Source organism: Choristoneura fumiferana, chromosome 3 (assembly GCF_025370935.1).
Source record: "Choristoneura fumiferana chromosome 3, NRCan_CFum_1, whole genome shotgun sequence".
NCBI lineage: Eukaryota > Metazoa > Arthropoda > Insecta > Lepidoptera > Tortricidae > Choristoneura > Choristoneura fumiferana.
In genome coordinates, this window is record NC_133474.1 from 13,032,783 (window position 1) to 13,057,873 (window position 25,091).

Below are 25,091 nucleotides of genomic sequence, written 5' to 3' on the forward strand. Positions count from 1 at the left end.
CACCACATATCGCTTATGAATATGAGGCGTTATGATTATGAAAATATGCCCCGCCCCGAATATGGAAGAGGGGGTTCGTGTGGCGCGTGCGAATGGGCGAAGTTTGATTTATGAGTCGGGGGCGGCCCCGCCTCCTGTCATAACTGTGTACCTGGTGCGCGCGCGCGCTGGCCCGCCGCCCTCCTCGCCTGCTCAGTCGCGCTTCAGATGGCGAGTGGCGCGCCCGGCCGCACCCCGTCTCCGCACCGAGCCCGAGCGACCCGCGAGCGCGCGACCCCTGCCCGGCCCGCCATGCGCCGGCCCCGGCCCTGAGCGACCGCCAGCATGCCGCGCGTCAAGCCAGCCTGCGTCCGCCGCGTCTCCATCGGTACCTATCCTTGCTACCACCACGCACATCACACATACATTTCGGAACAGTGAACATATTATTTTGAAGCGAACGGTGGTCATTCGACAATGATTCAGTTAGCGACGATTAAATTCGGCATCCACCAGAAAGTGAGCATGAGCACTAATCGCCTTCGACGTGGTGAGTACAGTGCAGTGAATACACTTGACAAAGTTTTCGGTTTGGCGGAGGAAACGTGCGACAGAGGTAGGTGCGGAATAAAAACAAGCTTTGTGAAGTGACTAATGCTAAAGTTTCTGAACGTGAGTACAAGTTTCAAAAAGTTGGCAGATTAATATAGGTATGACTTTATTTTCAAAGTAGAAGTTTTAAAAAGCCAAACTATTCTGATTTTTTTATGTATAATCTACATTATAAAAAATATGTTTATTTATAACGAGCAACGTTACTTAAACTGATTATGGATTTTTCATGTTCCCAGTATAAACTACCTATTGAAAAAGTCAGATTAATTAACGAATAAAGACAGCTTTACGATTAAATTGAGAACTTACTCCAAAATATTGGTGTTGTGTTTATTTGATTTGTGAGGTTGTTATAGACCTCATTGACGTTGCAGGGCCAAATTCCACACAATATTTTTCTCTTGTGTTCGGTGTGCTTTCTGAATGAGTAAAAATAACTTGGAGAAACAAATTCGTGGCACGCTTAGCGACGAAATTGCTCAATAGGATATCTGGAATTTCTCGAAGAGAAATTGCATTCTAGATCAAAAATGTGATTTAGTATGAAAATATTTTAATGGCATGACGTTTTTTTCTTTTTGTTATTAAAGTATTTAATGGGCTCGATGTATAATAAACGTGGAACACAGTTACAAGCCCAAATGGAAGCTGTCATTTTTTTATTATTGCACCGTCAGTCTGCTTATCTCAGTGCCAGTTTTATGAGCGCTCTATAAAATACTAAGCGACGTTTTATCTGCCAACTATTGAAATAACGTATTCACATTCTTATGAAATATATTCAATGTTTGTTTGCTCTACTAATAGAGTCGAAAAACTTGTTAATGTTCCGGTTCTAGTGCTCGAAATGAAACGTTGATATGCATAAAGCTTCCATTTACGCGCCGCTCGATGATGAATAATTACCCAAGATATAATTTATAGTCTTTCGGTAAATAGATTAATTATCTTTCAACTTAAATTATAAACTTAAAATATTTTAATGGTGATTGCGGCGATAAAACAAAATATAAATAAATTTATTGTACGTGGGTTGAAAGTCGTTAGGTACAAGTGTTGTGTAGTCGTTATCACGGCCACAAATCAGCATGGCTTTATAGACGCGTTTAATATCGCTATCATTTCGACTTCACTCTTGACGTTTACTATAACTTGCATATGAAAACTCTGAGCACACCTCTAAATTATTATTTAAGATCAGGTAGACACACCTAGAGCTATTGATAAAAATGCAACCTGTTTATAATTTGAACAATTCTTGCTTGACGAATTTACAAAGCGGGTTGTTTTGTAAACTAAGTATAATAGTGGGTTTAGGCGGCGGTTTTGGGACAGTAACACTTGTTTTTTTTTATTCTGCGTAATGCAGCGGCGGCGCGCGGCCATTCAGCCTGCACCAGAATCCCGCCGTCAACTGGCCACGATAATCCTTCATCTTAGAAAACTATTAAACGCGCCGGCATCTTGCCTCAAATGAGATGGTTAATCCCTCGCCGCAACACGGCTCGGATTACCCCTGTTTTGTGTCGGTGCTCATTTTATCACTATTATTCAATGTAAACATTATAAAAGTAAAAAAAAAACGATACTTTGACGAAATCATTCGGTTAATATCTTGGACCGGACGTGCAATTAGTTTTTTTCTTTTTTAGTTTATGGGACGCCTGAGTTAATTTTTGAAATTACTTCACTTAATAATATTTTCGAAACTGGTGATAAAATATGCGAAATATGCAACAATAATAGAAAAATACAACTCTACTTAATGCTATCAACTGTGTTAAGCAGTTGAGACCAGACCACAGATTTTGACCATTTACGATTGATATTTTCGTGTCAAATTATTTCAAATATTAGACACTTTTATGAATATTATGCTCATTATTATATAAATATTATACCAACAAACTGCTATGGAGGCAGAGGCAAATAGTAACAAGTATTTTTCTACTGCTTTTGTTATTGTAAGAGTAAATAAATTTAAAATAATAATATTGTACCTACTATAAACACTTTATTGTACAAAAATAAATTAACAAATACAATTGAGATAAAATTAGCTATAGGTACCTAAATTAGTAATAGTGAAAGCTACAATGCAATATCTGTTTTTTTGTCATATATTTCTTGTCCTAATATAGGTAGAGTTATACATACATATATACTTATGTACAAAAATGAATCATCGTTTAATATAGAAGCTTGAAGTACCTATCATCGACAAAATTACCTACATATAAGTAGGTACCGTGCACAAAATGTACGACCTACAACATTATTGTGGAGTTATGAATAAAGGTCTTTATATCAGTAATATTTTAAATAAGAGTCAGATAAGAGAAGAAATCATTATCCTATTATACCTAGTGCCATCCACGAAGACTCGTGATTTTGTCAAAATTAGACATTAATGACATTGTAATAAGAACCACGGCACGCGTCATCGTGAATGATTCTACCTATATACCCCATATCTTCAACATCTTTTTTCTTTATAATTAATGTCACATTTCTTGTTACTTTATATGGTATAAAAAGGTGAAAGTCAACTGTTGGTACTTCACCAACCTCTACATTATTCAAACAAGATTTTCACAAAAAACCGTTGTAAATGCGTGAAATAGTGGAATACGTAAAAACAAAAACATATTACCGTAAAATATTACTATATCCCTGGCCAAAAAATAATTTAATAAAATAATAATTTAACACGTTCCTAATTGGTTAACATATAAAAACCGTTGGGTAACTGGTTCCTGTTCATTCGCGTTTTACGAATTAGTAAATAGCTACAAAGATTTTAAAATATTTATTTTTATTTCTTAACGGAAATATTGATTAGATGAACATTCTGCGGTAAAAACATCAGAAAAAGTATTATACTAATTTCTTTCATAGCTTATTATTAATAATGAATGCGTTCCAAAAAATATCTTAGATGTCAAGATGAACTATGTATGTGAAAGCAAGACCATCGTCATAATCATCAGGAACGTAAAATCGATTGAAATGACGAATAACAATTATGAGAACCAAGGTATTCAATGAATTTTTCTCGCATTTTACAAACCCTATCATTATTATAGGTAGTGAGATAATTAAGGTCAAACGGTCAAACCAAAACTCAACATTTTCTGTTGTAGAAGACACTCAGGTGACACATCTGTCACCAGTAGGTAGTACTTGTTTCTTTTGACTATTGTCAGCGTGACACAAACGCAAATATTTTTTCTCTGAAAATAAAAATATTCAGTAGGTAGACATTTTTGTAGTTACAAGTTACAAGCAAGAAAGACATTCTTTGTGGAATTTGTGGCAATTCCTGTCAAAAGATTCACAATTGATGGCGGAAGTCTGCACTTTGCTAGCGAGTTTTACGCCTTTTTTTATTGTTTATCACTTTACTAACGCATTTATCATCGGCTAATGATTTGAATTATCATTTTAGTCAAGACGGTTTTGTTACCAAACTTTTTTGTCATTGTATCAATATACCAAAAGTATCTCCTTCACTTTATTTTAATCCAGATCTAGGCAACATAAAATTACTTGTTATGCTCCTTGTAGGTAGGTACATACATAAAGTTAAATCTTTGTCAAATACTTTTTTTTCAATAATTCGTTTTTTATATTAATAAGTAAATACAACTAGATATACATATTTACAAATTTAATACATGAGAAATAAAAGGTAGGTACCCAACGTAGAAAACAAACACTTGTTTACACTGTTGTTGTTTAATTTCCCCGCAGTCGAAGAGAAGCGCAGAAACTCATTTTACCTTCAACTTAACTAACAGCCCTCGCCTGCAGCTGGACATAAAGGTTTCTGGTAAGATGACTCAGTTTGTGCACTTGTTTAAAATGTATAAAACGTCTTTGACTAGACAAGTTTTATCTGTGACAACTAGCGACATCTATTGCGGAGTAGCCAAACCACGCCAAATTCAAACAAATTTTAATGATATTAAATTTTGTGGACCTTAGCCAGTGGAATAAACCCGTAGCAAATAAAAAGAATATGTATTTTAACTTAAATCTTAATGTTAAACTGATGTCCATTTGTTAAAAAAACGCAGATTATAAAAAAAATAACATTGTCACTAGGGTAGGTTGCCACTTTCTTCGTAAAGTTTCACGTAAAATGCTGTAACATTATAGTTTCGTATATACGTATTTGAATTTTAAAATTATTATTTTTATTTTTTTATGCTGTACTAAACCAATGGTAAAGTTACATACATTTTGACACTACTAAACTGAGCAACAGCAAGTGGTTATTAATTGGATTATAATTTAATATGCTTTGTAGAAATTGGTAGGACATCGCTTTGTCTAACACTCATCTTCTTTAAAAAAAATATATAAACGCCTTGGAAGAGGCCTATGTCCAGCAGTGGACTGCTGTAGGCTGATCATGATGAAACGCTAGACGTCCTCTCAGACAAGAGAATTATTTTTACACAATTTTAATACTTGCAATATTTGTATTTAGGTAGTACGAGTATAGGTACTAAATTGTCTCAAATTTTACAGGTCCAATTTCACCATATTCGAGTGAATTGACTTGATGTTTGGTACGAATATATAGGTAGGGTAACAATTTAAGTACAAAGTCATCAAAAATCTTTTATAAAAATTCAAAATGGAATTCATGTGTCTGTTATTCCTTATTAAAAAACTACTGGAAAGCAATATCGTTATGGTAAATTTCGTACAGAAAAAAAAACCTAAAGTTATTATTATCCCCGGGTACAATAAAAAAGATCAATTTACAGACCCTTATACATGTCATGCAGCGCTGTGCATGCATAAAACAGCTGCTTTTAATTTTAGACAAGAATGACAAATTTATTTGACCACTTAGCTTAGCGTACCTATCGATCTTATAACACTTCAGATCTATACATCAAGAAATACCCAGCAAGAGCACCATTTATAAGTAATTTCCTACTAAGATAAACGTCGGCGCCTGGTAATACTCGACCGACATGCTAATAATCTATTTTTTCAGTACATAACACCCAGCTATCACTTATATTGCTAAAGACGTTTCAAAAAAACTGTCCCCAGATTTTACTCGAAAAGACTGTGTCAAAAATACAAATTAAGTATGACATTAAATTAAAAACACAAATAATATTGCTTTTGTAACTGACATGTAAAGTATCGATATTATTAGAGAGCTGTAGACTGTATTATTCCGTGCTTAACTTAAAGTACCTGGAGGGCCAAGCTTTGTCCAGGCTAAAATTAGTAACTATTGTTTTACCATAGGTGAGACAATACAATACTAGATCGGTTTTCGCCCCCAAAACCCGACGTGGCAAATTTCTGAGACACTCGAAATAAATAAATATGCAAGAATTGCTTTTTAAAGGATATTACATAAATAAATAAAAAAACATTGGTTACAACGATGTTTTAAATTGAATTACTGCTAAATACGTGTGGCTTCCTAGTTATTATATCAAATGAAAAAGTAAGAAATAAACGGATTACATTTGGCGTAAACTAGATTTAGGCAACATTACATTTAATTCTACAATTTTTTTATAATCAGTATTGAATCTTGGTGAATAGCATTATTAAATTTACTTTAGGTAGAAAAAAACCTTAATTCTAGAAAATAAGATTTGTTTTCATGCCAATGTATCTGGTTAGAAATGTGACAGCAGCGGCAGATTTTACCATGTCTAAAGCAAAATAAACTATTTCATTTAATTTCATACATGTAGCTTAGGGTTGCCATAAGTCCCAGTACGCCGGGACATGTCCCGGTTTGAAGCATGGTGTCCCGGCGTCCCGGCCGATAAGCAAATTGTCCCGGTTTAAAAATCATAATTATTTTCTAGGGGGCTGGACTTGCTAAATAATAATATACCTACAATAAACACGGCAAACTGGCTAAGCTATAACATAGCCGACAACGTGCATTTTCCACTTTGTAGCGAAAAGCGCCTACGACCAGGGAACCTGACTGGCGGGTTGCTGGCATTGAATGAGTTGTTTTGTGTTTAGGCAAGGACTAAACCTTTAAATAGCTATTGTTGTCATAAAAATTCCTTTAATTTTTTTTTAAAGATTCATTATTGGTAGTGTATCCCCAAGTTTTTTTCTTTAATTTTTACAAAGTCATAGAGACTATGAAAATAAATATTTAGACCTACTAGAGAGTAGGTATACTATAGTTGTGTCCATACCACGAACCTAAAGAGTAATCTCGAGCCCGTCCAATCACCGAATGAAAATACATTTGCACAATTTCACTAACATTAAAACCACTGAACTGAACTAAAAGCTACATAATGTTACTAAGATACACAGCCTAAATTCATCATTATCATCATCATCATCTAAGCCTATATACGGTTATATGTAGAATGATAATAATATCGAAATGTAACTTGATGCATCGGAACAAACCTTATTTAAAAAATAAGCGACTTTATGAAATTTTAAACGCTTGGCGGCGATTGCCACTAGCATAATCACAAAAGTGTAAAATTAATGTAATTTTACTTACCTGTAGACGTAAGTAACTTACCTGTTTATAGATGCAAATTGCGAGCTTTTGAGTAAGACAAAACTTTTAGTTTTTTATTTCGTCTTGAAGATTCAAGACAATTTAATGAATAAAGTTTTAAAGATAAAGCGGGTAATAATTAGAACTAAAACAGTTCATTTACTTATAAAAGTCTAGTTACGAGTATCTAAGATATTTAAAAGACCTGTACCTACTTAAAATAAGTTTTAAGAAACGTTTCTGTAGACTTTCCTGAAATACAAATCATAAGAATTTTAGATTTGTATTTATTTTGAGGTTATTTTTAGGGCAGAAAAATACTGTTTCTGTTTTTCTGCGTCACTAAACAATAAAATGCCTTGACAAAGATTCACAGAATAATCCAAAACTCGTCGAGCATACGTCGACCGTAAATACGTGAGTGACTCTCTGTATTCGACGTTTTTGAAAATACGGAACTAAAATTTAGTTCAACAGAGTAGACTCTAGACTAGAAGACAAATGAATTCACCTAATTGCACTGTTGTAGTACATACCTGGGTATTCATTGATGTATAAATTTCGAAAAAGCATCCTCTTCATTAAACTATCATGAAGTTACTCAGCTAATTTTGATAAAATTTCTAATTTGGGCAATAACTATATGTAATAATAACGATAAATGGAAATTATATAAACTTTTAAGCTTGGACTTGAACCAATTTAATAGTGGCAGGAAACGTTTTTCACCTAGTTTTCGAGGAGTTGTCAATTATTGTAGTAACTATCCTATTGCCCGCGACTGCGTCTGCGCAGAATTCGTATATCACTACAAAAACTATCCTATGTTCCTTCCCCGGGACAAGTCAAGCATGTATAGGTAATATTAGTGGGACTTTAGCACGTTATTACCGACCTGAAAAACTGAAATTTAGAAAGACGCAGTGACATCACCTCGTTAATATAAATTAAATACCTTTAATTATTAATGAACTTAATTAATGATAATATTATAATATAATATTCAACACTTTCTTTAAATTCATCAAAATTAGAGTCCATCCAATTTTCAATTTAACATTATATTAATTTTATTTTGCCGGGGCAGATATTTGTATGAAAAATACGAACAAATTCTCGGGTCTTGGGTGATTAATATGTATTTAAGTATGTATTTATCTATATAAGTATGTTTATCCGTTGCCTAGTGTCCATAGTACAAGCTTTGCTTAGATTGGGACTAGGTCAATTGGTATCAAGTGTCCCATGATAATATTTATTTATTTCCTTTACAAATGAGGGAGATATGTATTCGACTGAATGTATGTTTGTAATAATTTATACGTCTGAGAAACTAAAACTCTCACGTACCTACGTTTACGTAGGATTTATACAAAATACTGAACATTTTACTTAGTAAAAAAATATTAATCCGGATTTTATTCATATGTAAGCAAGAAGAAGACGGGGCATCTAAGATCATAGTCGTAATAGTTATAATCGACGTTATATACATAGTTTGCTGTTCCACTATAACACAAAACAACAAAAAACACACAGCCTTCCATAATTCATGCATAAAATCCTGGCTACTATAATTGTCGGTACCTATAACCAGTTCTTTTGTTTTAGGTGAAAGTTCCGGGTCGTGTTCCGAAGAAGAAATTAACAATGTTATACCTGAAGAAGCAAGAGATCGCACTGAAGCGCACATGTGTCCCCGCTGCCAGGAGCAGTTTGACAATCTTCACGAGTTCCTGCATCACAAGCGGCTTTGTGATGAGAAGGCTCTCCAGATGGGTGAGGAGAGAATGCACTCCGATCCCGAGGAGATGGTTGTGTCAGGAGACGAAGAAATGGATGAACCTAACAAGAGATTAGAACAAGTACGGAGGCATCGACAAGATGCCGCCAACAATAATAGCCTCGAAGAAGGTGAGGCAGAAGTGCCTGAGGCTGATGAACCACCGGTGGGACTCCCATTTCCCGTCGCCGGTCACGTGACGCTCGAGGCTCTCCAAAACACTAAAGTCGCCGTAGCGCAATTTGCTGCTACAGCGATGGCTAACAATGCCGATAACGAAGCGGCACTACATGAACTTGCCGTCCTACAGAGTACGCTTTTTACGCTGCAGCATCAACAAGTTTTTCAACTGCAGTTAATAAGGCAACTACAAAATCAGCTATCGCTTACGCAACGAAAAGAGGACACAGATGATAACCCATCGTTGCACGAACCTGAAACGATAGTGACTACGCCTGCCGCTCGATCGCCGTCGCCGCCTCGTCCGCCGCGGGAGCCCTCACCCCCTACACCTATGCCTCCATCTAGCCAAAGCTTACCGTCTACCCACGCGCATCTTAATCCTAAGACGGAACAAATTTCCATTCCGAAAATCCATACCTCTACGCTACCCTCGATGTCCCACCCACCATACAGTTCCATATCGTCGTCTTTAGCATCTACGATTATAACAAATAATGATCCACCACCCTCCCTCAATGAACCAAACACGCTTGAAATGCTTCAGAAACGCGCCCAAGAAGTTCTTGATAACGCATCTCAAGGTCTGCTAGCAAATAATCTTGCCGATGAATTAGCGTTTCGTAAATCTGGAAAAATGTCACCCTACGATGGAAAAACTGGAGGACGAAACGAACCATTCTTCAAACACCGCTGCCGATACTGCGGGAAAGTCTTTGGAAGTGATTCAGCGCTGCAAATCCACATTCGTTCGCACACAGGTGAACGGCCATTTAAATGTAATGTCTGTGGCTCCCGTTTCACGACCAAAGGGAATCTAAAAGTCCATTTCCAAAGACATACTTCAAAGTTCCCACATGTAAAGATGAACCCTAATCCGATACCAGAGCATTTGGACAAATACCATCCTCCATTATTAGCGCAACTATCGCCGGGACCAATCCCGGGCATGCCACCCCACCCACTTCAGTTCCCTCCGGGTGGTCCAGGGCCTTTCCCGCCAGGCTTGCCATTATACAGACCACCACACCACGATCTCCTGCCTCCACGTCCACTTGGAGATAAGACTTTACCCCCTCATCCATTGTTCGCAATGCGTGAAGAACAAGATGCTCCGGCTGATCTCAGTAAACCTTCCGCGCCGAGCCCTTCCAGATCTGTGCCCGAAATGTTTAAATCTGAGCCACAAGACGAAGAAAGCCAGCGAGATTCAAGTTATGAAGATACAGAACGCGTGTCACCTAAACGAGAACCAGAAGAAAACGATGCTACGCAAGAGGCTGAAAATGACAGATATCCCTCAACGTCGCCATACGACGAGTGCAGCATGGACTCGAAATACAGCAATGAAGAACATATTGGCAGAGAAAGTCCGCATGTGAAGCCCGATCCAGATCAACCGGAAAATTTATCAAGTAAGAATTCATCGATATCTGGACCAATTTCAATAGCAACGGGACTACGTACTTTTCCTACTTTTCCTTTATTTCCCAATTCCCCGCCAAGCAGTATTTCGTCAGGTAGTTTAACTCCGTTCCACTCCTCCGTCTGTGGCGTCGTAGATCTAGCTCGCGACCCTTTGTATTATAATTCGCTTTTACCGCGTCCGGGTAGCAACGACAACTCGTGGGAAAATTTGATAGAGATAACAAAAACATCAGAAACAACGAAATTACAGCAGTTGGTAGATAACATAGATAACAAAGTTTCTGATCCTAACGAATGCATAGTCTGTCATCGAGTTCTTTCTTGTAAAAGCGCATTACAAATGCATTATCGGACTCACACGGGTGAAAGACCGTTTCGATGTAAACTCTGCGGTCGGGCTTTTACCACTAAAGGCAATTTAAAGACGCATATGGGTGTACATCGTATTAGACCTCCTACTCAAATGTTACATCAATGTCCAGTTTGTCACAAGAAATTCTCAGATCCTTCTATTTTACACCAACATATTCGGCTTCACACTGGTGAACGCACCAATATTCAGTATGATCAGATTCGAAGTCTTGAAATTAACGGATACCCAACGTTAAGTAACGGATCAGACGCCACTGATTTTCTTTCGTACCCGGTACCTCCACTACCACAATTCCCCACTCCGTCCACTCCCGGCGACCGACGGGCGGACTCCCGCGGGACCGACGATGAGAGCGGCCGGGACGAGCGTGAGCCCGCTCATCGGGAGTTCGACGACGAATCAGATCCGAAGGATCGTCGAACTTCGCCGCTCTCCGTCTGCGCCTCGGCGTCCGAATGCGAAGTAAAAACCATCACCACAACGGCTTCCCTCCCATCGGCGACAGGTTCGGAGAGCGGGCGCAGCGCGCGGGCCTCGCCGCCGTCACCGACGCTGTCGAGCCTGTCCACGCCGCCGCGGCTGCCGCTGCACTCGCCGCTGCCATCGCCACCGACCCCGCTGGCAGCGCTCGGCGCGCTCGGAGGATCGCCCTTCAGCCCGCTCGGACTTGCGTTCCCTCCCGCAGGTATGCGATAGCGGGAACTTTTGTTTTCGTCCGCCCCGGTCGCCCGCACGTCCATTTCCCTCGAATCAATCACCATCCTCGCCTGCAAACTAACGAAAGATCGCTTGCCGGGCGCTCGAATACACGCTGAATGTAATTATACCTACAGTTATCTAACTCTAGAAGATGTTGAATCACCACTTCTACAGTGTAATCGTGCGTTCCGATTTAAATACAGTGTGGCATTGTGTTAGTATTGTAAAGAGGAATTGTTTGTGTACAGTGCGCGGCAACACAACGTGTAACATCTGCTACAAGACTTTTGCCTGCAACTCTGCGCTGGAGATACATTATCGAAGCCACACCAAAGAGCGTCCTTTCAAATGTACTGTCTGCGATCGCGGATTTTCCACAAAGGTTAGTAGAGAAGTTGTTCTGCATTTTCTTTTCCTGTTATATTATATTGTGTTTACTCCCAACTCACACGATTTTTTTACAAGCTTATATTTTTCCAACTGATGGCACATGATTAAGACGTAAAATAACCAAATTTATGTGTTTAACAAATAAGGCGAACTTTACTATCTCCCATGTCTGTCAAATCTTCATAAGCAGACACTCGACACCGATTGAGTGTTCTTGGCCGGCGGCCAGTCCATATCTTATTGTAACACAAATAGCGACATATGCGCGTTTACGTTTCCACTAATTTTCAGTAGACCCACATCTGCATAAGCCTCATTGACAATAAAATCTTTGAGTCATAAAATAAATTGTTTTACGGCTTGTAAATAACCGCGGCGCTATTTCGAGCGGCAAACTCGATCTTATAACAATCGTGATTGTTGTAACGCAAATAGATGTAAATAGTTCGTGTCCAATAGATAGTCGTGTCAAGTGATCGGAGCATCGAACTCCAAGTTGGCTGTCTGGGTGACAAGTTGCCGGAGCGCGGAGGAACTTCTTACGCCGGTTTCATTTCGGCCAAGTTTCAGTGCATTAATTTTGCAAGCTGTAATTACGAGTCGCTAGTCGTCGTCTCTAGTTCGCATTAGTTCGACCGTTGTCTCCGCATCCAAGGCGTCGCCGACTTGAGTAATTGACGAGCAACTCGCAAACTTGTAGATGTAGGCTCACTTGCGCCGATTTAATCAAAACTGCACCGATGCCTCCCATCCCGACGGCGCGCCGGCTCGGATCAAATTGCGCTAAACAGATTTTTTATTGATTTATTAAGATAACAAAAGGATACTATTTCGTAAATTATGGTTTGGTCGTCTATATAATTTAGCTCTTATTAGGTTTTATTACAAATTTAAGAAAAACCACATCAATCATTTGTTAGCAAGTAACTTTAATCTCGAATAAAATAATATTTTTTCGTTTATTTCATTCAATTATGACAAATATTAAATGTAATGTAGGTATGTAAGTTACTAACTGGAAATGTTTTACCTAGGTGTTTTATTATTTAAAAATTATGTACTTACAAAAAATCACAAATTACCTAAATTATTTAATACCCATCAATTAATTGATAAATTAAGATAAGGTAACTCATTAATTTATAGTTAAATACAGTTGCTATCATAAACATCTGAACGCGATCATATGGTCAATCATTTTAGGTGTGTCAGATATTTTTTACCATCCTAGACAGCTTCGAAATTTATGGCGTTTGTCCCTCTACAAAAATAAAAATAACGCATACGTATATATACTAAAACTGGCATGTTGTAAATTGTACTTGTAAATTGTGCCTTTCAAATCTTGAAATGTAGAAACATTGACAAAATAAAATCAACATGAAGATACTCCAACGTACTCGTAAGTATACCTACATCGCCAAGACGAAATGGTTTATAACAAGACTGCACGAAAACAACTATCGGTAACTTAGCCTAAACGAATTAATTAAATAATTATATTAATAATAAATAAAGGTTGTTAAAAGCACGTTTATAGCGATTCAGGTTTTATACTCAGCTCAGCCAATATTTCAAGAGGGAAGGCTGCGCCCGCGCCGCCTCGCGAGCAGCGACACAAAAATGATAACTCATAAAAACAACGTCACGGAAAACGATCGGAATATTAATTCACGTCGTAAAATATTTATTGCTTATAAATCCTTGAGCCTTTACCTACGCTTCTCGTCATAAAAAGATTATTTATGCTCGACAATGTAACATTTTTCGTAAATTACCAAAGTTTTGGCCTTATCAATAAAATATACTTATTTATATTTATGGTGGCGCCGCGAGTTATGAGTTTAAAGACCTCAATAATGCAATCGTATTGTCGTTTCTAAAACCAATCTCCTATTTTAATAGGCTTTTGCGACATTTATATTGTTATAAAAGTCATACTATACCTACATATAACTATACAGACATCAGTTGCAAATTAATACTGGAATAATTAACGCGTCGTCTGTGATCTGCAGGTTGAGATAATTTCCGACAAGTTGTAATAAACATGCATTACCCTTAACAAGAAAATAAATTCATTGTCCCTGCTTGTAATTTTAATCGTGATCGTGAACATTCTTGAATTGCTAAAGAGAAAGTCCCATGTTACCTTAAGTCCAGCACGTCGGCTTGGCTTTTATTGGCCTACCTGATGTACTACAGATCACTTATAGTCTAACCCCTTGTTCATAAACGTCTATTATATATCTGGTAACTTCAATTAAATCTTAATTAATAAATCTCTATCGATACAATTGTCATTAGCCAATGTCGAGATTTGAACATGCAACCTTTTTAACTTGCAATGCTCCTCGTAGATATATTGTCTTCGAATAACGGCGAGGCGAATCTCAACTACTTCTTATGGTACGGATAGATATGTAAATAAAATGACGTGCAAGCACAGTTAATGAAAAGCAGTCAGCAAAACTTGTACTTTTTTATCAAAAACTTATTAATAGGTGAATATTAGCCAAAAGCTGTTTATTTATTATCCAGGGTGCGCCAGTCCAAACGTTACTCTTCCCATTTTTACGGCCCGGCACGACTACTGACCATCAGGGGTACAGCGAGTGTTTTCTCTATTCATTGCGCGTCCGAGACGCTCGCCACACAGTGACTACCAGCCAACACACGTAATAAACAGCGAAAGCTGTCGCCACGCCTCTGTTTTCTTGTACTCGTGGCCGAGCCGTTAAGAAAACTGTAACACTCGATTACAAGAGGAGGTTAACTGACATTTGCTTGTCTTTATCTGACACTTTAAATAAAACAAATAAATAAATGTCCTCGTTAGTCCTCGCGTATAAAGAACTAATTATCACTAAGAATAACGGCCGAACGCACTTTATAAAATACAAATTGTTCATTGAACAAAGAATTTTAAGAATGTGGAAATAATATCCAAAATAACAGAGCTGATGACCGCCGTCTTTGCCTTAAATACTACTTCTGTTAAAAAACTTAGGACTCAGGAGGATTCACAGGATAATTACCTACTCGTAACACCGATTGAACTAGTTCTAGTAGTAAAATATTAAAAAGTCAATAAAACCGAAATGTGTGGGTAATAATTAAAAATATAACATGGCCAAAAAAAGTTTAAGCTCCTTGAACATGAAATTAACCCGAAACATGTCGAGCTAAACTCCATTTTAAGACGTGAGTTATCCGGTAGATACAATATCACTTGTCGTTGTTTTACAAAATAGATAAAAATCGAGAAGATATTTATTACCTAAAATATAACACGTTCTTTAAACTTTTTCTGCCATAGCCTCTTACACTGTTATAAATACCTAACCTAGTACAGTCGACTTCAAAAAAATCGATAGGTAGGTACGGCCAAAGTTTTAATTATATGTGTACTTACGCGACATTAATTTTAAGTCAATAAAGCCGTGTATTCATACATATTTCTGTTAATTTTGCCGTATTGATCTCTCTGTAGTCGACTGTACGTGTGCGAATGAAAACCAAGGAATGCAGCAACTTAACATAACGAATAGATATGTATTGGAAAACACTGGAACTATCCGCCTGTGCCGTTAACATGCCCATTTGAAATTACAATAAGTCGATACCCACAGGCATCTAACTAAAGTTCACGAGCCAAACATTCTATCCTTTACTGAAATCTACCAATCGTCGGTGATACTGCAATACCGCGTAACTGGCATTTTCCATAAGGTGTAATTTTCACTGTACTAACAGTACCAACATCGTACTGTTCTGACAGTGAAAATTATACCTTATGGAAAATGTTAGTTTCGCGGTATTGCAGTATCACCAACGCAATGCAACGGTAAACACCGGTAGGTATAACAACGCAAAAAGAAAATTTACTTTAGTGATGACCCTTACATACTAGAAAAAAAGTAGTTTTGACCACTGGCTGGAAAACAAACTATGTAGTGCTTAGCTCTGTTTGGTAGTGTAAAAAATATGGAGTGTAGAATTTAAAAGAGGACAATCTCCGTGTAAACAAAAGTCTCCGTCGAAAAGTGTTAAATAGGTGGCTACTGCAAGTGAGTAAAGATAGAAAGCTTTATAACGATAATCACGGTGTTTTTAGTATGTTTTTAAAAGATCACGAAAATTCAATCACCTTCCACGTTTTCTCACAACAGTTATTTTAAAATATATTTAGTAACTTATTTCAGACACTCTTGCTACTCCTAGCGCCCATCTGGAGGGATTTGAAACTATAATTTACACACTTTTGCGACATTTCCTTCATATGAGATAGTTGTCTTTTAAAACTCTACATTCCTTAGTCAAAATGTATGGAACTGTCAAGATTGGAATGAGCTTGAACAACAACTACCTAACCTAACCGAGACTTTTCGGCAAGTGTCCATTAGTCTTTAACCTGGTTTAAGTTCTATACACTTTTTGACATTTCTAAACTGTGCTTAACAATCGAAAATATTTTCCAGTAAGTGGCCATAAGTGTTCAAACCTCCCAAATTACGGAACCCTAAAAATGGTTAAAAAAGAGACAGTCGAGTTGAAAACAAAGCGAGAGCAAGTGAATACTTACATTTTTACAAAGAAAGATTGTATTTTACAATTAGTGTTGCTTATCAGTCAAACTATTTGATACATTTAAATAAAAATATATAATTGAATATCTTTTGGAAAGGTTATTACGACCAATACGAACATGGATAAATAAATTCATTCTCTGGCCGTATGATAGCGCAGCGAAATTATCGAAATACAATATTTATTTTGAAATGGGATCCACTATTATTGAAAAACGAAAACCAAACAGGGTAGGAATAATAATATTTAATATAAATACCTAATCTTCACACGTAGACGGAGGCTACACGAACAATAAATACGTGTTCCGTCCATATTACCTGTTTTATTTCGTAAATACTGATAACCGTTAATATACGCTAGACTATTCGATAAGTACCTACATATCTACCACAATATTTGATATATAGCAGTACGATATTTATTGTACCTAACATGTAGCCTTCGCCGTTTAGGATCATAATTTATAAGTATCCACCTGCCTAGTGTCTAGGGTCAGCGACTATTTTTATGATTTTTCTTAAGGAAATAAATAATTTGAACCGACGTTTAGATGCACTAAATAAAAAATAAATAACGTCACATTTTAATCATATCGTAGAATGTCATACGTTTAAAATAATCGGCACTGAATAGAAATTACTCTATTAAAATATAAATTATAGTATCAAGAAATAAAAACTCATACAACCTGTATTAATTTAAATTTAAATGAAAAATAAAACAACTCTACTTAGCGCAAAGGTACATACAGCGCCATCTAGCGTCAAATAGCGTACCACGCACATTTTCCACGACAGAACCCATTTAATTTTATTTTTCGTTTTCACCGATTCAAAACAAAGTCAAGAAGTTGCGGTTTGGAAAAATGCATTGAATTCAAAATACACCTAACCTAACAAAAGTAAATAATAGTGCTAACAACCTAAACCGCGCTTGAAGCTAGAGACTTGAAAGTTGATAGACATTATTCTTAAAGATCATAACGATGAAAAGAAATATTTCTTTGGAATTCCCACGGGATAGTGAACTAACCTATTTTTTAGGGTTCCTTAGTCAACTAGAAACCCTTATAGTTTCGCCATGTCTGTCCGTCTATCATATCAGTCACGCCGACAAAGTGGTAAAATTAAAATTAAAATTTGGGTACCTCCATACACGTATAATGCGGATTTTTTTTTTTTACTTCCACCCTATGTTGTGGGGTATCGTTGGATAGGTACCTATTTAAAAATGAATAGTGGTTTGCAAAACCATTTTTTGATAAAGTGAATATTTTCTAAGGTATACTCCGAAACTTTAAAAATGTGCCCCCCCCCCTCTAACTTTTGAACCGCATATCTAAAAAAATATGAAAAAAATCACGGTTAGGCTTAATAAAAACTTTCTAGGAAAATTATTTCGTAATAAACTTATAACCACATTTTATATTTGACATGATTTTAACAAGTACCTAATCTTTAACGCATTAAGTATTTAGGTATTATAAGAACTTTCAAACAAACAATTGAAACTGAACTTTAACATCTAGTGTCTGCTTGATGTATCGACCTAAATATAGGTAGGTACTTAATTACGTTGATGTAGCATTGCTGCATGTACCTAAGTGCGAGTAAAAAAAAACAAAAGACCAACAAGTTGTTTTTTCGTTTTGTATTGTTTCCTTGTTATTTATGGCAGCAGCCAATTTGCATAATATTTTACTTAAACTTTTGTTGAACAAATTAACAATTGATTCATGTGTCATGTCAGCGTAGCCTACCTTCATTTTCCCACTAAATATCCTTGTGTAACTTTTATTCTAACACCAAAACTCAAAACCCTCGTGTTTTGGCATGTGTATTATTGTGTATTGCCCCCTTTACCGGTGTGCGAGTGTGTGTGTAACGTTGCGTGTATTTGTGGTTCCAGAGCAGTGGCGGCGGTTGTCGGTGCGGGCGGCGCGCGCGCACCCCGCGCCCGCCGCACGCCACTGCTTTGGATCTCTGGAACGCCTTCGTCTATCCGGTATGCAAGAGACGCCTGAGCGGACTCTGGAGTGTTGTGTCGTAGCTATCCATAAAAAAAAACCGGCTAATATAACGGTTAAAAAACTTTTAGAAAAATTAAAACGGTTAGCTAATGAAAAGCGGTAATTTAACTTAGCGGGTTTTGCTTCTCAGGGGCTGTTTAGTGGCATAGGTTTCTAATTTGCGTTGGTGTTTGACTTACGGAGAAGGGCATGCATAATTTTAACCTGAGCATCTATTTCTGAAATCGGATCACTCGAAAATATAATTGAGAAGTGGCCAAAATTATAGCTCTAATTATTCATGTCAACTTAGGTACTACTTAGGTGTAGGTTTAGGTACTTTTTAGGTACTTACGTAGGTACCTAGTCGAAAATCTAATCTAATTATAGTTTTGGGGCAATCCACAAATTACGATGACACGCGAGGAATTTAATTTCAAGTATGAGTACCTAACTCTACTCAGCGTTAGGCTTAGGCTTTAGAGGAACGTCAAAACATACAAGACAAAAACAGTAGGTAGATAGTAGGATAGGTCTCTTACAATATGGCAAGATTTAGATTTGTTAGTTCTACATGCTTATGACTGTGTCCTGTCACTCCACCTGGAAATAGGAGGCAGCGAAAAGTTAGTTTTTTTTTTACAGAAATAGGATTGCGTTATATACTTTCAACATCACCTGAAAGTACAATGTTTTAAATTGCGAATTATATTATGCAGTTCTTGGGAAAGTTTTTCAAATCATTATTTAAGTTGAAATCGCCGAACACTTAGAATAATTAGATAAATTGCCAGGTTTTCAGATTATATGGCTGGCTACGACACAATGTTCTGAATTGAATTAACTCAGCTTGCTTGAGAATGGCAGCGATTTAAATGCAATGCTTTGAATGTCCTTTAAATAAACTAATTCAATTCAAATAATTTATGCAGCTCGGATTTATGCACTTAATACTTGGCAAAGATTAGATAACACTTTTAAAATATAAATACCTAATAATTAACAACTTGCGTGGCCTCAGATGAGAAATCTAAAGCCGAGTTTAGAATTGCAAGAAAAATCGCACAAGTTGCATTAGATACATTGCGGCGCTCGATTGGCCACTACAAACTCGTTGGCTTTACGGCCTCGCAATGCTGCAATGTAATGCAACTTGCACGATTTTTCTTGCAAGTCTTAACTCGGCTTAACACGCGTAGTGCACGCTCGGGACAAAAATAGATGGCTATCTACATCATTTAGTCGCTTATGGTCCCACTTCTGGGTCTCTATTCGACTCCGTCTATGGAATTTAAAACATGTAGAAGCGAAGATATAAACATTTATCATAGTTTTCATTACGCATTGGACTAATATGTACCTACCTCTAATCTTGCTTACCTATGCTGCGGTTCAAATCACTCAATAAATTTCAACGAGAAATTAATTAAATATTTATTTGGCTAGGACATTCTCTCTAAATTACTGCTGAACGCCAGAGCATTTTTTTTTAATTATTAACGCTGACTTGGAGAACTAAAACTTTCGCTACGAGCTTCTTACCCGGCTAATAAACATTATTTAATTCTGCCAGCATACTTACTTCAGTTCTTTGTCAAACAGGGCAACATGAAGCAACACATGCTGACGCATAAGATACGGGATATGCCACCGTCGTTTGAGAAAGGGTTAAGTGGTCCTTCGGGCCCGCCGAGCGAGGAGCGGGAGGGAAGCCCTGACCGCCGCTCGTCCCCGGAAAAGATGGAGCTGAAGCGATCACCACCCGCTCATCCACCGATGCCCCATGCCCCCATAGACATGCCACCACTCCCGAAACGGCCCAGTGGTAAGCATAATCACTTAGCACTCACGAACCGGTTCAACCGAACAAGAGAAGGCCGTCATGGATAAATTAATTCGCGAATAATTAATTAATAATTAATGCGGAAATTGCTAATAAATGGATGAAAGTGAGAATTTAAGATGCGGTTTTAATTTATACCCATAAAATCCATGCGCATTTAAAGTCGAAAGGCGCATCTAACATTTTCTATGCAGATACAAGTACAATATAAAGCAGACTGTAAGCAGACCAAGGGCCTTGCTTGTCTTAATTGTTAAAAGTCAGAATGTAATGTTTCAGAATGTACCTATCGTTTGTCATAATCATAACTCTTTTTTTCTCTGAATCCAATAATTGACCAGAATTGTTATAAAACAAACCTAACCTAACCTACAATTTTCTATGGGATAAACATTTAAATTTTTCTGAAAAATTCACGGTTTCAATGGGACAAAAATATGACAAACAAATAATTCCGACAAACTTTACAGTATGACTTGCGAAAAGTATGCGAACTTTAGCGCGCTCGTTTAAGTAACATATATATTATTATCACAGCAGATCCAGTCAGCAGCATGTATTGATAAAAACTGATGATACTGTAATAGATGCCTTGTGGAGTGTTGATTGCCTGAAGTCAATGCATGTAGTCGCTAAATCGCCTCTACCTTATTAAGGGTTAAAGAATCCTCTAACAACAACACTTGCCCTCCAGTGTCAACGGGCCCCTCCCACCCGCCGCCGCCGGTGTCGTCGAAGCACCTCTGCGGGGTGTGTCGCAAGAACTTTTCGTCGTCGTCCGCGCTGCAGATACATATGCGCACGCACACTGGGGACAAGCCTTTCCGTTGCGCGGTCTGTCAGAAGGCGTTTACCACTAAAGGGAACCTCAAGGTACCACACAATTGCATACAAGTTTTGTAAAATAAGTCAGAATGATGATCTGATTCGGCCGATTACGGCCATGGCAACACGGAAACCACTTTTGAGCACATATCGATCATGTAAGTTACTCAAAAGTCGTTTCCGTAGCCAATCTTCTTATATTACAATATTTGGGCAAGTTTGACTGGACACCTTTTTATTAAAGGATTTTTTTGCTAAAATCAACGAATGTTTCCATAATTGGTTAATGTTCTTTCCTGCGTGGTTTAAAGACGTGATTAAATTTGAATGAAAATCATCTACCAGTTTTTTTTTTTAATAGGAGGAAAATCCCCACTTGTTGGAACACAATCACCGCCGTTAGATGACGGGACCATACATTAGATGTCGGACCGTTGCCGCCCTCTGAGAAAAGAGTAGGCGGGCGAATATTCGAGCGTTTTGAGCACGCGGTCAAACGTCATTATCGTCGCACGTTTATTAGAGCAGCGGAAACGGAATGACAAGTCCCAAGAATTTTAATCACGCTAAATTCAGTATCAGTATTGTCCCAAATTTTCATAATAAAACAACCCTGGGCATTACCTTTTTTAATACCTATCACCTGCAAAGATACAAATGACAAAAAAAACGATGAATATTCGCCCAGGCTCGTTTTTTGCCGATCCCTAAGTCATGTCGGTCTGGAAATATTGGCTCTGCAAGCTGATTCCAAAGTTTTATCGTGTTTAACAAAAAAAGTTCCGCGAGAACCGAACTGTGGTAAACTATCAACTACTTAAACCAATAATCAGGTTGATCCTTCATGTTAGCGCTATTCTCCCTCCTCGACTACAGTTTCCATCCCCTTTCTACCTTTGCACAGAAATAATTCAACGTCTTTTGTTTAGGTCCACATGGGCACGCACATGTGGAGCGGCGGCGCGTCGCGGCGCGGGCGCAGGATGTCGCTCGAGCTGCCGCCGCGGCCCCTGCACGAGCCCCACGACTTGCTGCGGCGGCCTGACCTGTTCTACCCCTACCTGCCCGCGCCTTTCCTCAACGGCATGCAGCAGAAGGTAACTATAGCAAAGTGTTGCGTAGGTTTTGAGACACCTCAAGACGCAAGAGACAAGATTTTGAAATAAAGTCAGACCGGTTGGGACCTACGAATTATCTATAGCGACGGCTTAACATTTTCTTCCCCTACTTAACTGTAGGTACATAGCAATATTTGTTGACGTTCCGACCATTTCTATATCACACCTATCATATCTTCATATCTTGTTCCTTTCAATCTGTGTCGTGTACTATGAACTAAAATGTCCTCTAACTAAACTATTGCACAACAAACGTTGGTTACACATAACCCTCCTTCTTCGCAGTCGGGTAAAAACGATCTGTCAACGATGTTAATGATTATTTCCCTTCGACAGCTGAACGAGATATCAGTGATTCAGCAGAGCGCGGGTCAGAACGGTGTCGCGGCCAAGTTCCCCGGACTGTTGGGCTTTGGGGCGTTCGGCGTGCGTCCGGGGGCCGCGTCGCCGCTCGAGCGGCCGCCGTCGCTGGAAGGCGGCGACGAGCGGCAGGCCGCCATGCGGGAGCTGGCCGAGCGCGGGCGCGAGCTAGCGGAGCGGAGCCGGCAAATGCGCGACCGCGATGAGGACCAGTACCGCTCCCCGCCCGCGCACCCGCCACACCCGCCGCCGCCCACGCAGCCCTCGCCCCCCGCGCCGCACCACCAACACCCGCACCCCCTCGCCTCGCTCCCGCCGCCGGCACGCACCGAAGGACTCACGGTTTAAGCCATGCATTTATCGGGCCGATAAACTGACTGCTGAGAGGATCTTACCACCCGAACACATTCCAAATATGCATTGATCCTTGAGGTGTGCTTGTACCATAGCGTCGATCGGTAACACCTATTACTCATGAGTGAGAACGCCTGGCCTGAGATGTCGACGGGTGATAACGTCATGTTTATAATGTACAAAGTTAACGTATTGAGTGAGGACTGATAAATTACGACAGAACGAGCGACTGTAAATGTGCAAAGTGTAGTGCTATTTAACAAATGTTATTCCAAGTGTTATACGCCTAGTATTAACTGTAAGTAAGTTATATGCATGAGTACGGGCCGGGGGCAATGGGGGCCGCGCGCGCCGCGACCCCACGCGTATGTCATTACTCTGTGATAGAGCACACTCGCCGGCTGTATCCGCGCCACGAACACTCGCGTCCGGTCGCCGCTAACCGATCCTCGACATACACGGATACAGTCTTATGTGCTAACATCAAAAGTAAATATAAATTAATAAATTATCCCAAAAATTAAATAAAGTCTTAAGTCTTATAATTGTAAATAAAATGTATGATATAATTATAAATTATAATATAGCGAGAAATTTCAATATAACAGAATAATTTACATTTAATTATGTACATTTTATTGTACAACACTGGAGCGGAGTGCAGTGTGCATGATTTTTATCTTACGCCACATTCCAAGCAGCATATTTGGATTGTAATTTGAAGCAATTAGTAACTGTTGTTCGAGTGAAGCGTAAGAAAACCAGCTCACGTCGACCACCAACCACCATATCTTGTTGTACAGTAAAATACTTGTCCAAATTATATTCGTGACACAATTAACTGAATTTATACTACACACCTACATTTTAAACTACCTACCAATTGTTGACCTAAGTTAAATTATTGTAACGGCAGAGGTTAAAACGTATTCATATCATGTAAATTAAAAAAAAGTATTTGCATTTGAGGTCTACATAGTTGTAAGTATTTAGAGTCATAGCGTTATATTGCTTTAGAATACTTTGACATATCTTTGTAAAACACGTGCGACTGGTGTTATGGCAAATTCTTCTTGAAATTGATAGGTTAACGCCGCGCTGGGCGGCTCCGACAGACTGAACTCGCGGCCTCGGCGAGGCGCCTCCACAGCCCAATTGTAATATTTATTTCCATTGTGCATTTTCTCGCCCTTATAATAGTCACCGATAGCAGTCTTCACATTTGGTTCGTTGTGAACTCGTATTATTATGATTACTAGTTATCTGTGTATAAATGTCCTACTTAATTATTTATATAAAAATATAAATCATGCATGCACTCTTAGTATTGAAAAGGCTTGTGAGGCGGTAGGCCTCACACTACAATTTAGTTGTATAGAGTAAATTTTCATAGCACCTACAATTTATTAATTTTCAAGTTGGAAATAGAACCTAGAGAGTAGCATTAGTCATGAATATGATGTGTCATGGTCATGTCAGTATAAATAATCATTGTAAATTATTAAATGTTTATGTAAATGTCCAAAAAGTATTCAAATTATTTAAAAAAACAATTATATTAATAATTATTTTATTTTTTGTTCTCCTTTACCTCTAAACCCTTCCTTTATTTTTTTAAGTAAGACCGGTCTCCTAAAACCATGCAAGCTCAAGAGAACTAAGTCTTTTACATAGATATTCTTCAAGGGTGACAGAAATATTCTGATGTGTTAAAAGGTCAAAATGTTAGAAAAAAAAAACCAGTTTTTTTTTGAGCTTTATAATAATTGAGACTTACATATAACACTCAATACAATTCAATTCAATAAGTCTGTAGTTTATATTTGCTAAAACACCAATTTAATGACAAGTATTTCCGGTAGTTTCGATAAAAACATAAAAATACTTTTTTTCTATTAAATCAGTGAACTGATCCTACATATTTAATGGAGTATGTTATGACATGAAAATCTGAATCTGAATTCATAACTATACATATTATAAGAATTACAAAGACGAGGCATTTGTCAATGTAGTA

At 38.0% G+C, this 25,091-nt stretch overlaps 1 protein-coding gene across 3 annotated transcripts; it reads left to right on the top strand.

Moving 5' to 3' along the window:
* The first annotated feature begins 200 nt into the window (after positions 1–200).
* On the top strand, positions 201–24,647 carry LOC141426650 (uncharacterized). Of its 3 annotated transcripts, none has more exons than XM_074085712.1 (9): positions 201–367; positions 8,732–10,498; positions 11,390–11,569; positions 11,832–11,965; positions 18,475–18,570; positions 20,177–20,399; positions 21,112–21,290; positions 22,172–22,339; positions 22,697–24,647. In XM_074085712.1, the coding sequence occupies exons 1-9, from the start codon at positions 325–327 to the stop codon at positions 23,066–23,068; spliced, it is 3,162 nt and encodes a 1,053-aa protein (XP_073941813.1). In that variant the 5' UTR covers positions 201–324; the 3' UTR covers positions 23,069–24,647. The 3 variants fall into 3 exon arrangements, with proteins under 3 accessions (XP_073941813.1, XP_073941811.1, XP_073941814.1); XM_074085710.1 differs by lacking the exon at positions 201–367 and adding an exon at positions 383–529; XM_074085713.1 differs by lacking the exons at positions 201–367; positions 11,390–11,569 and adding an exon at positions 384–529.
* The last annotated feature ends 444 nt before the right edge of the window (positions 24,648–25,091 follow it).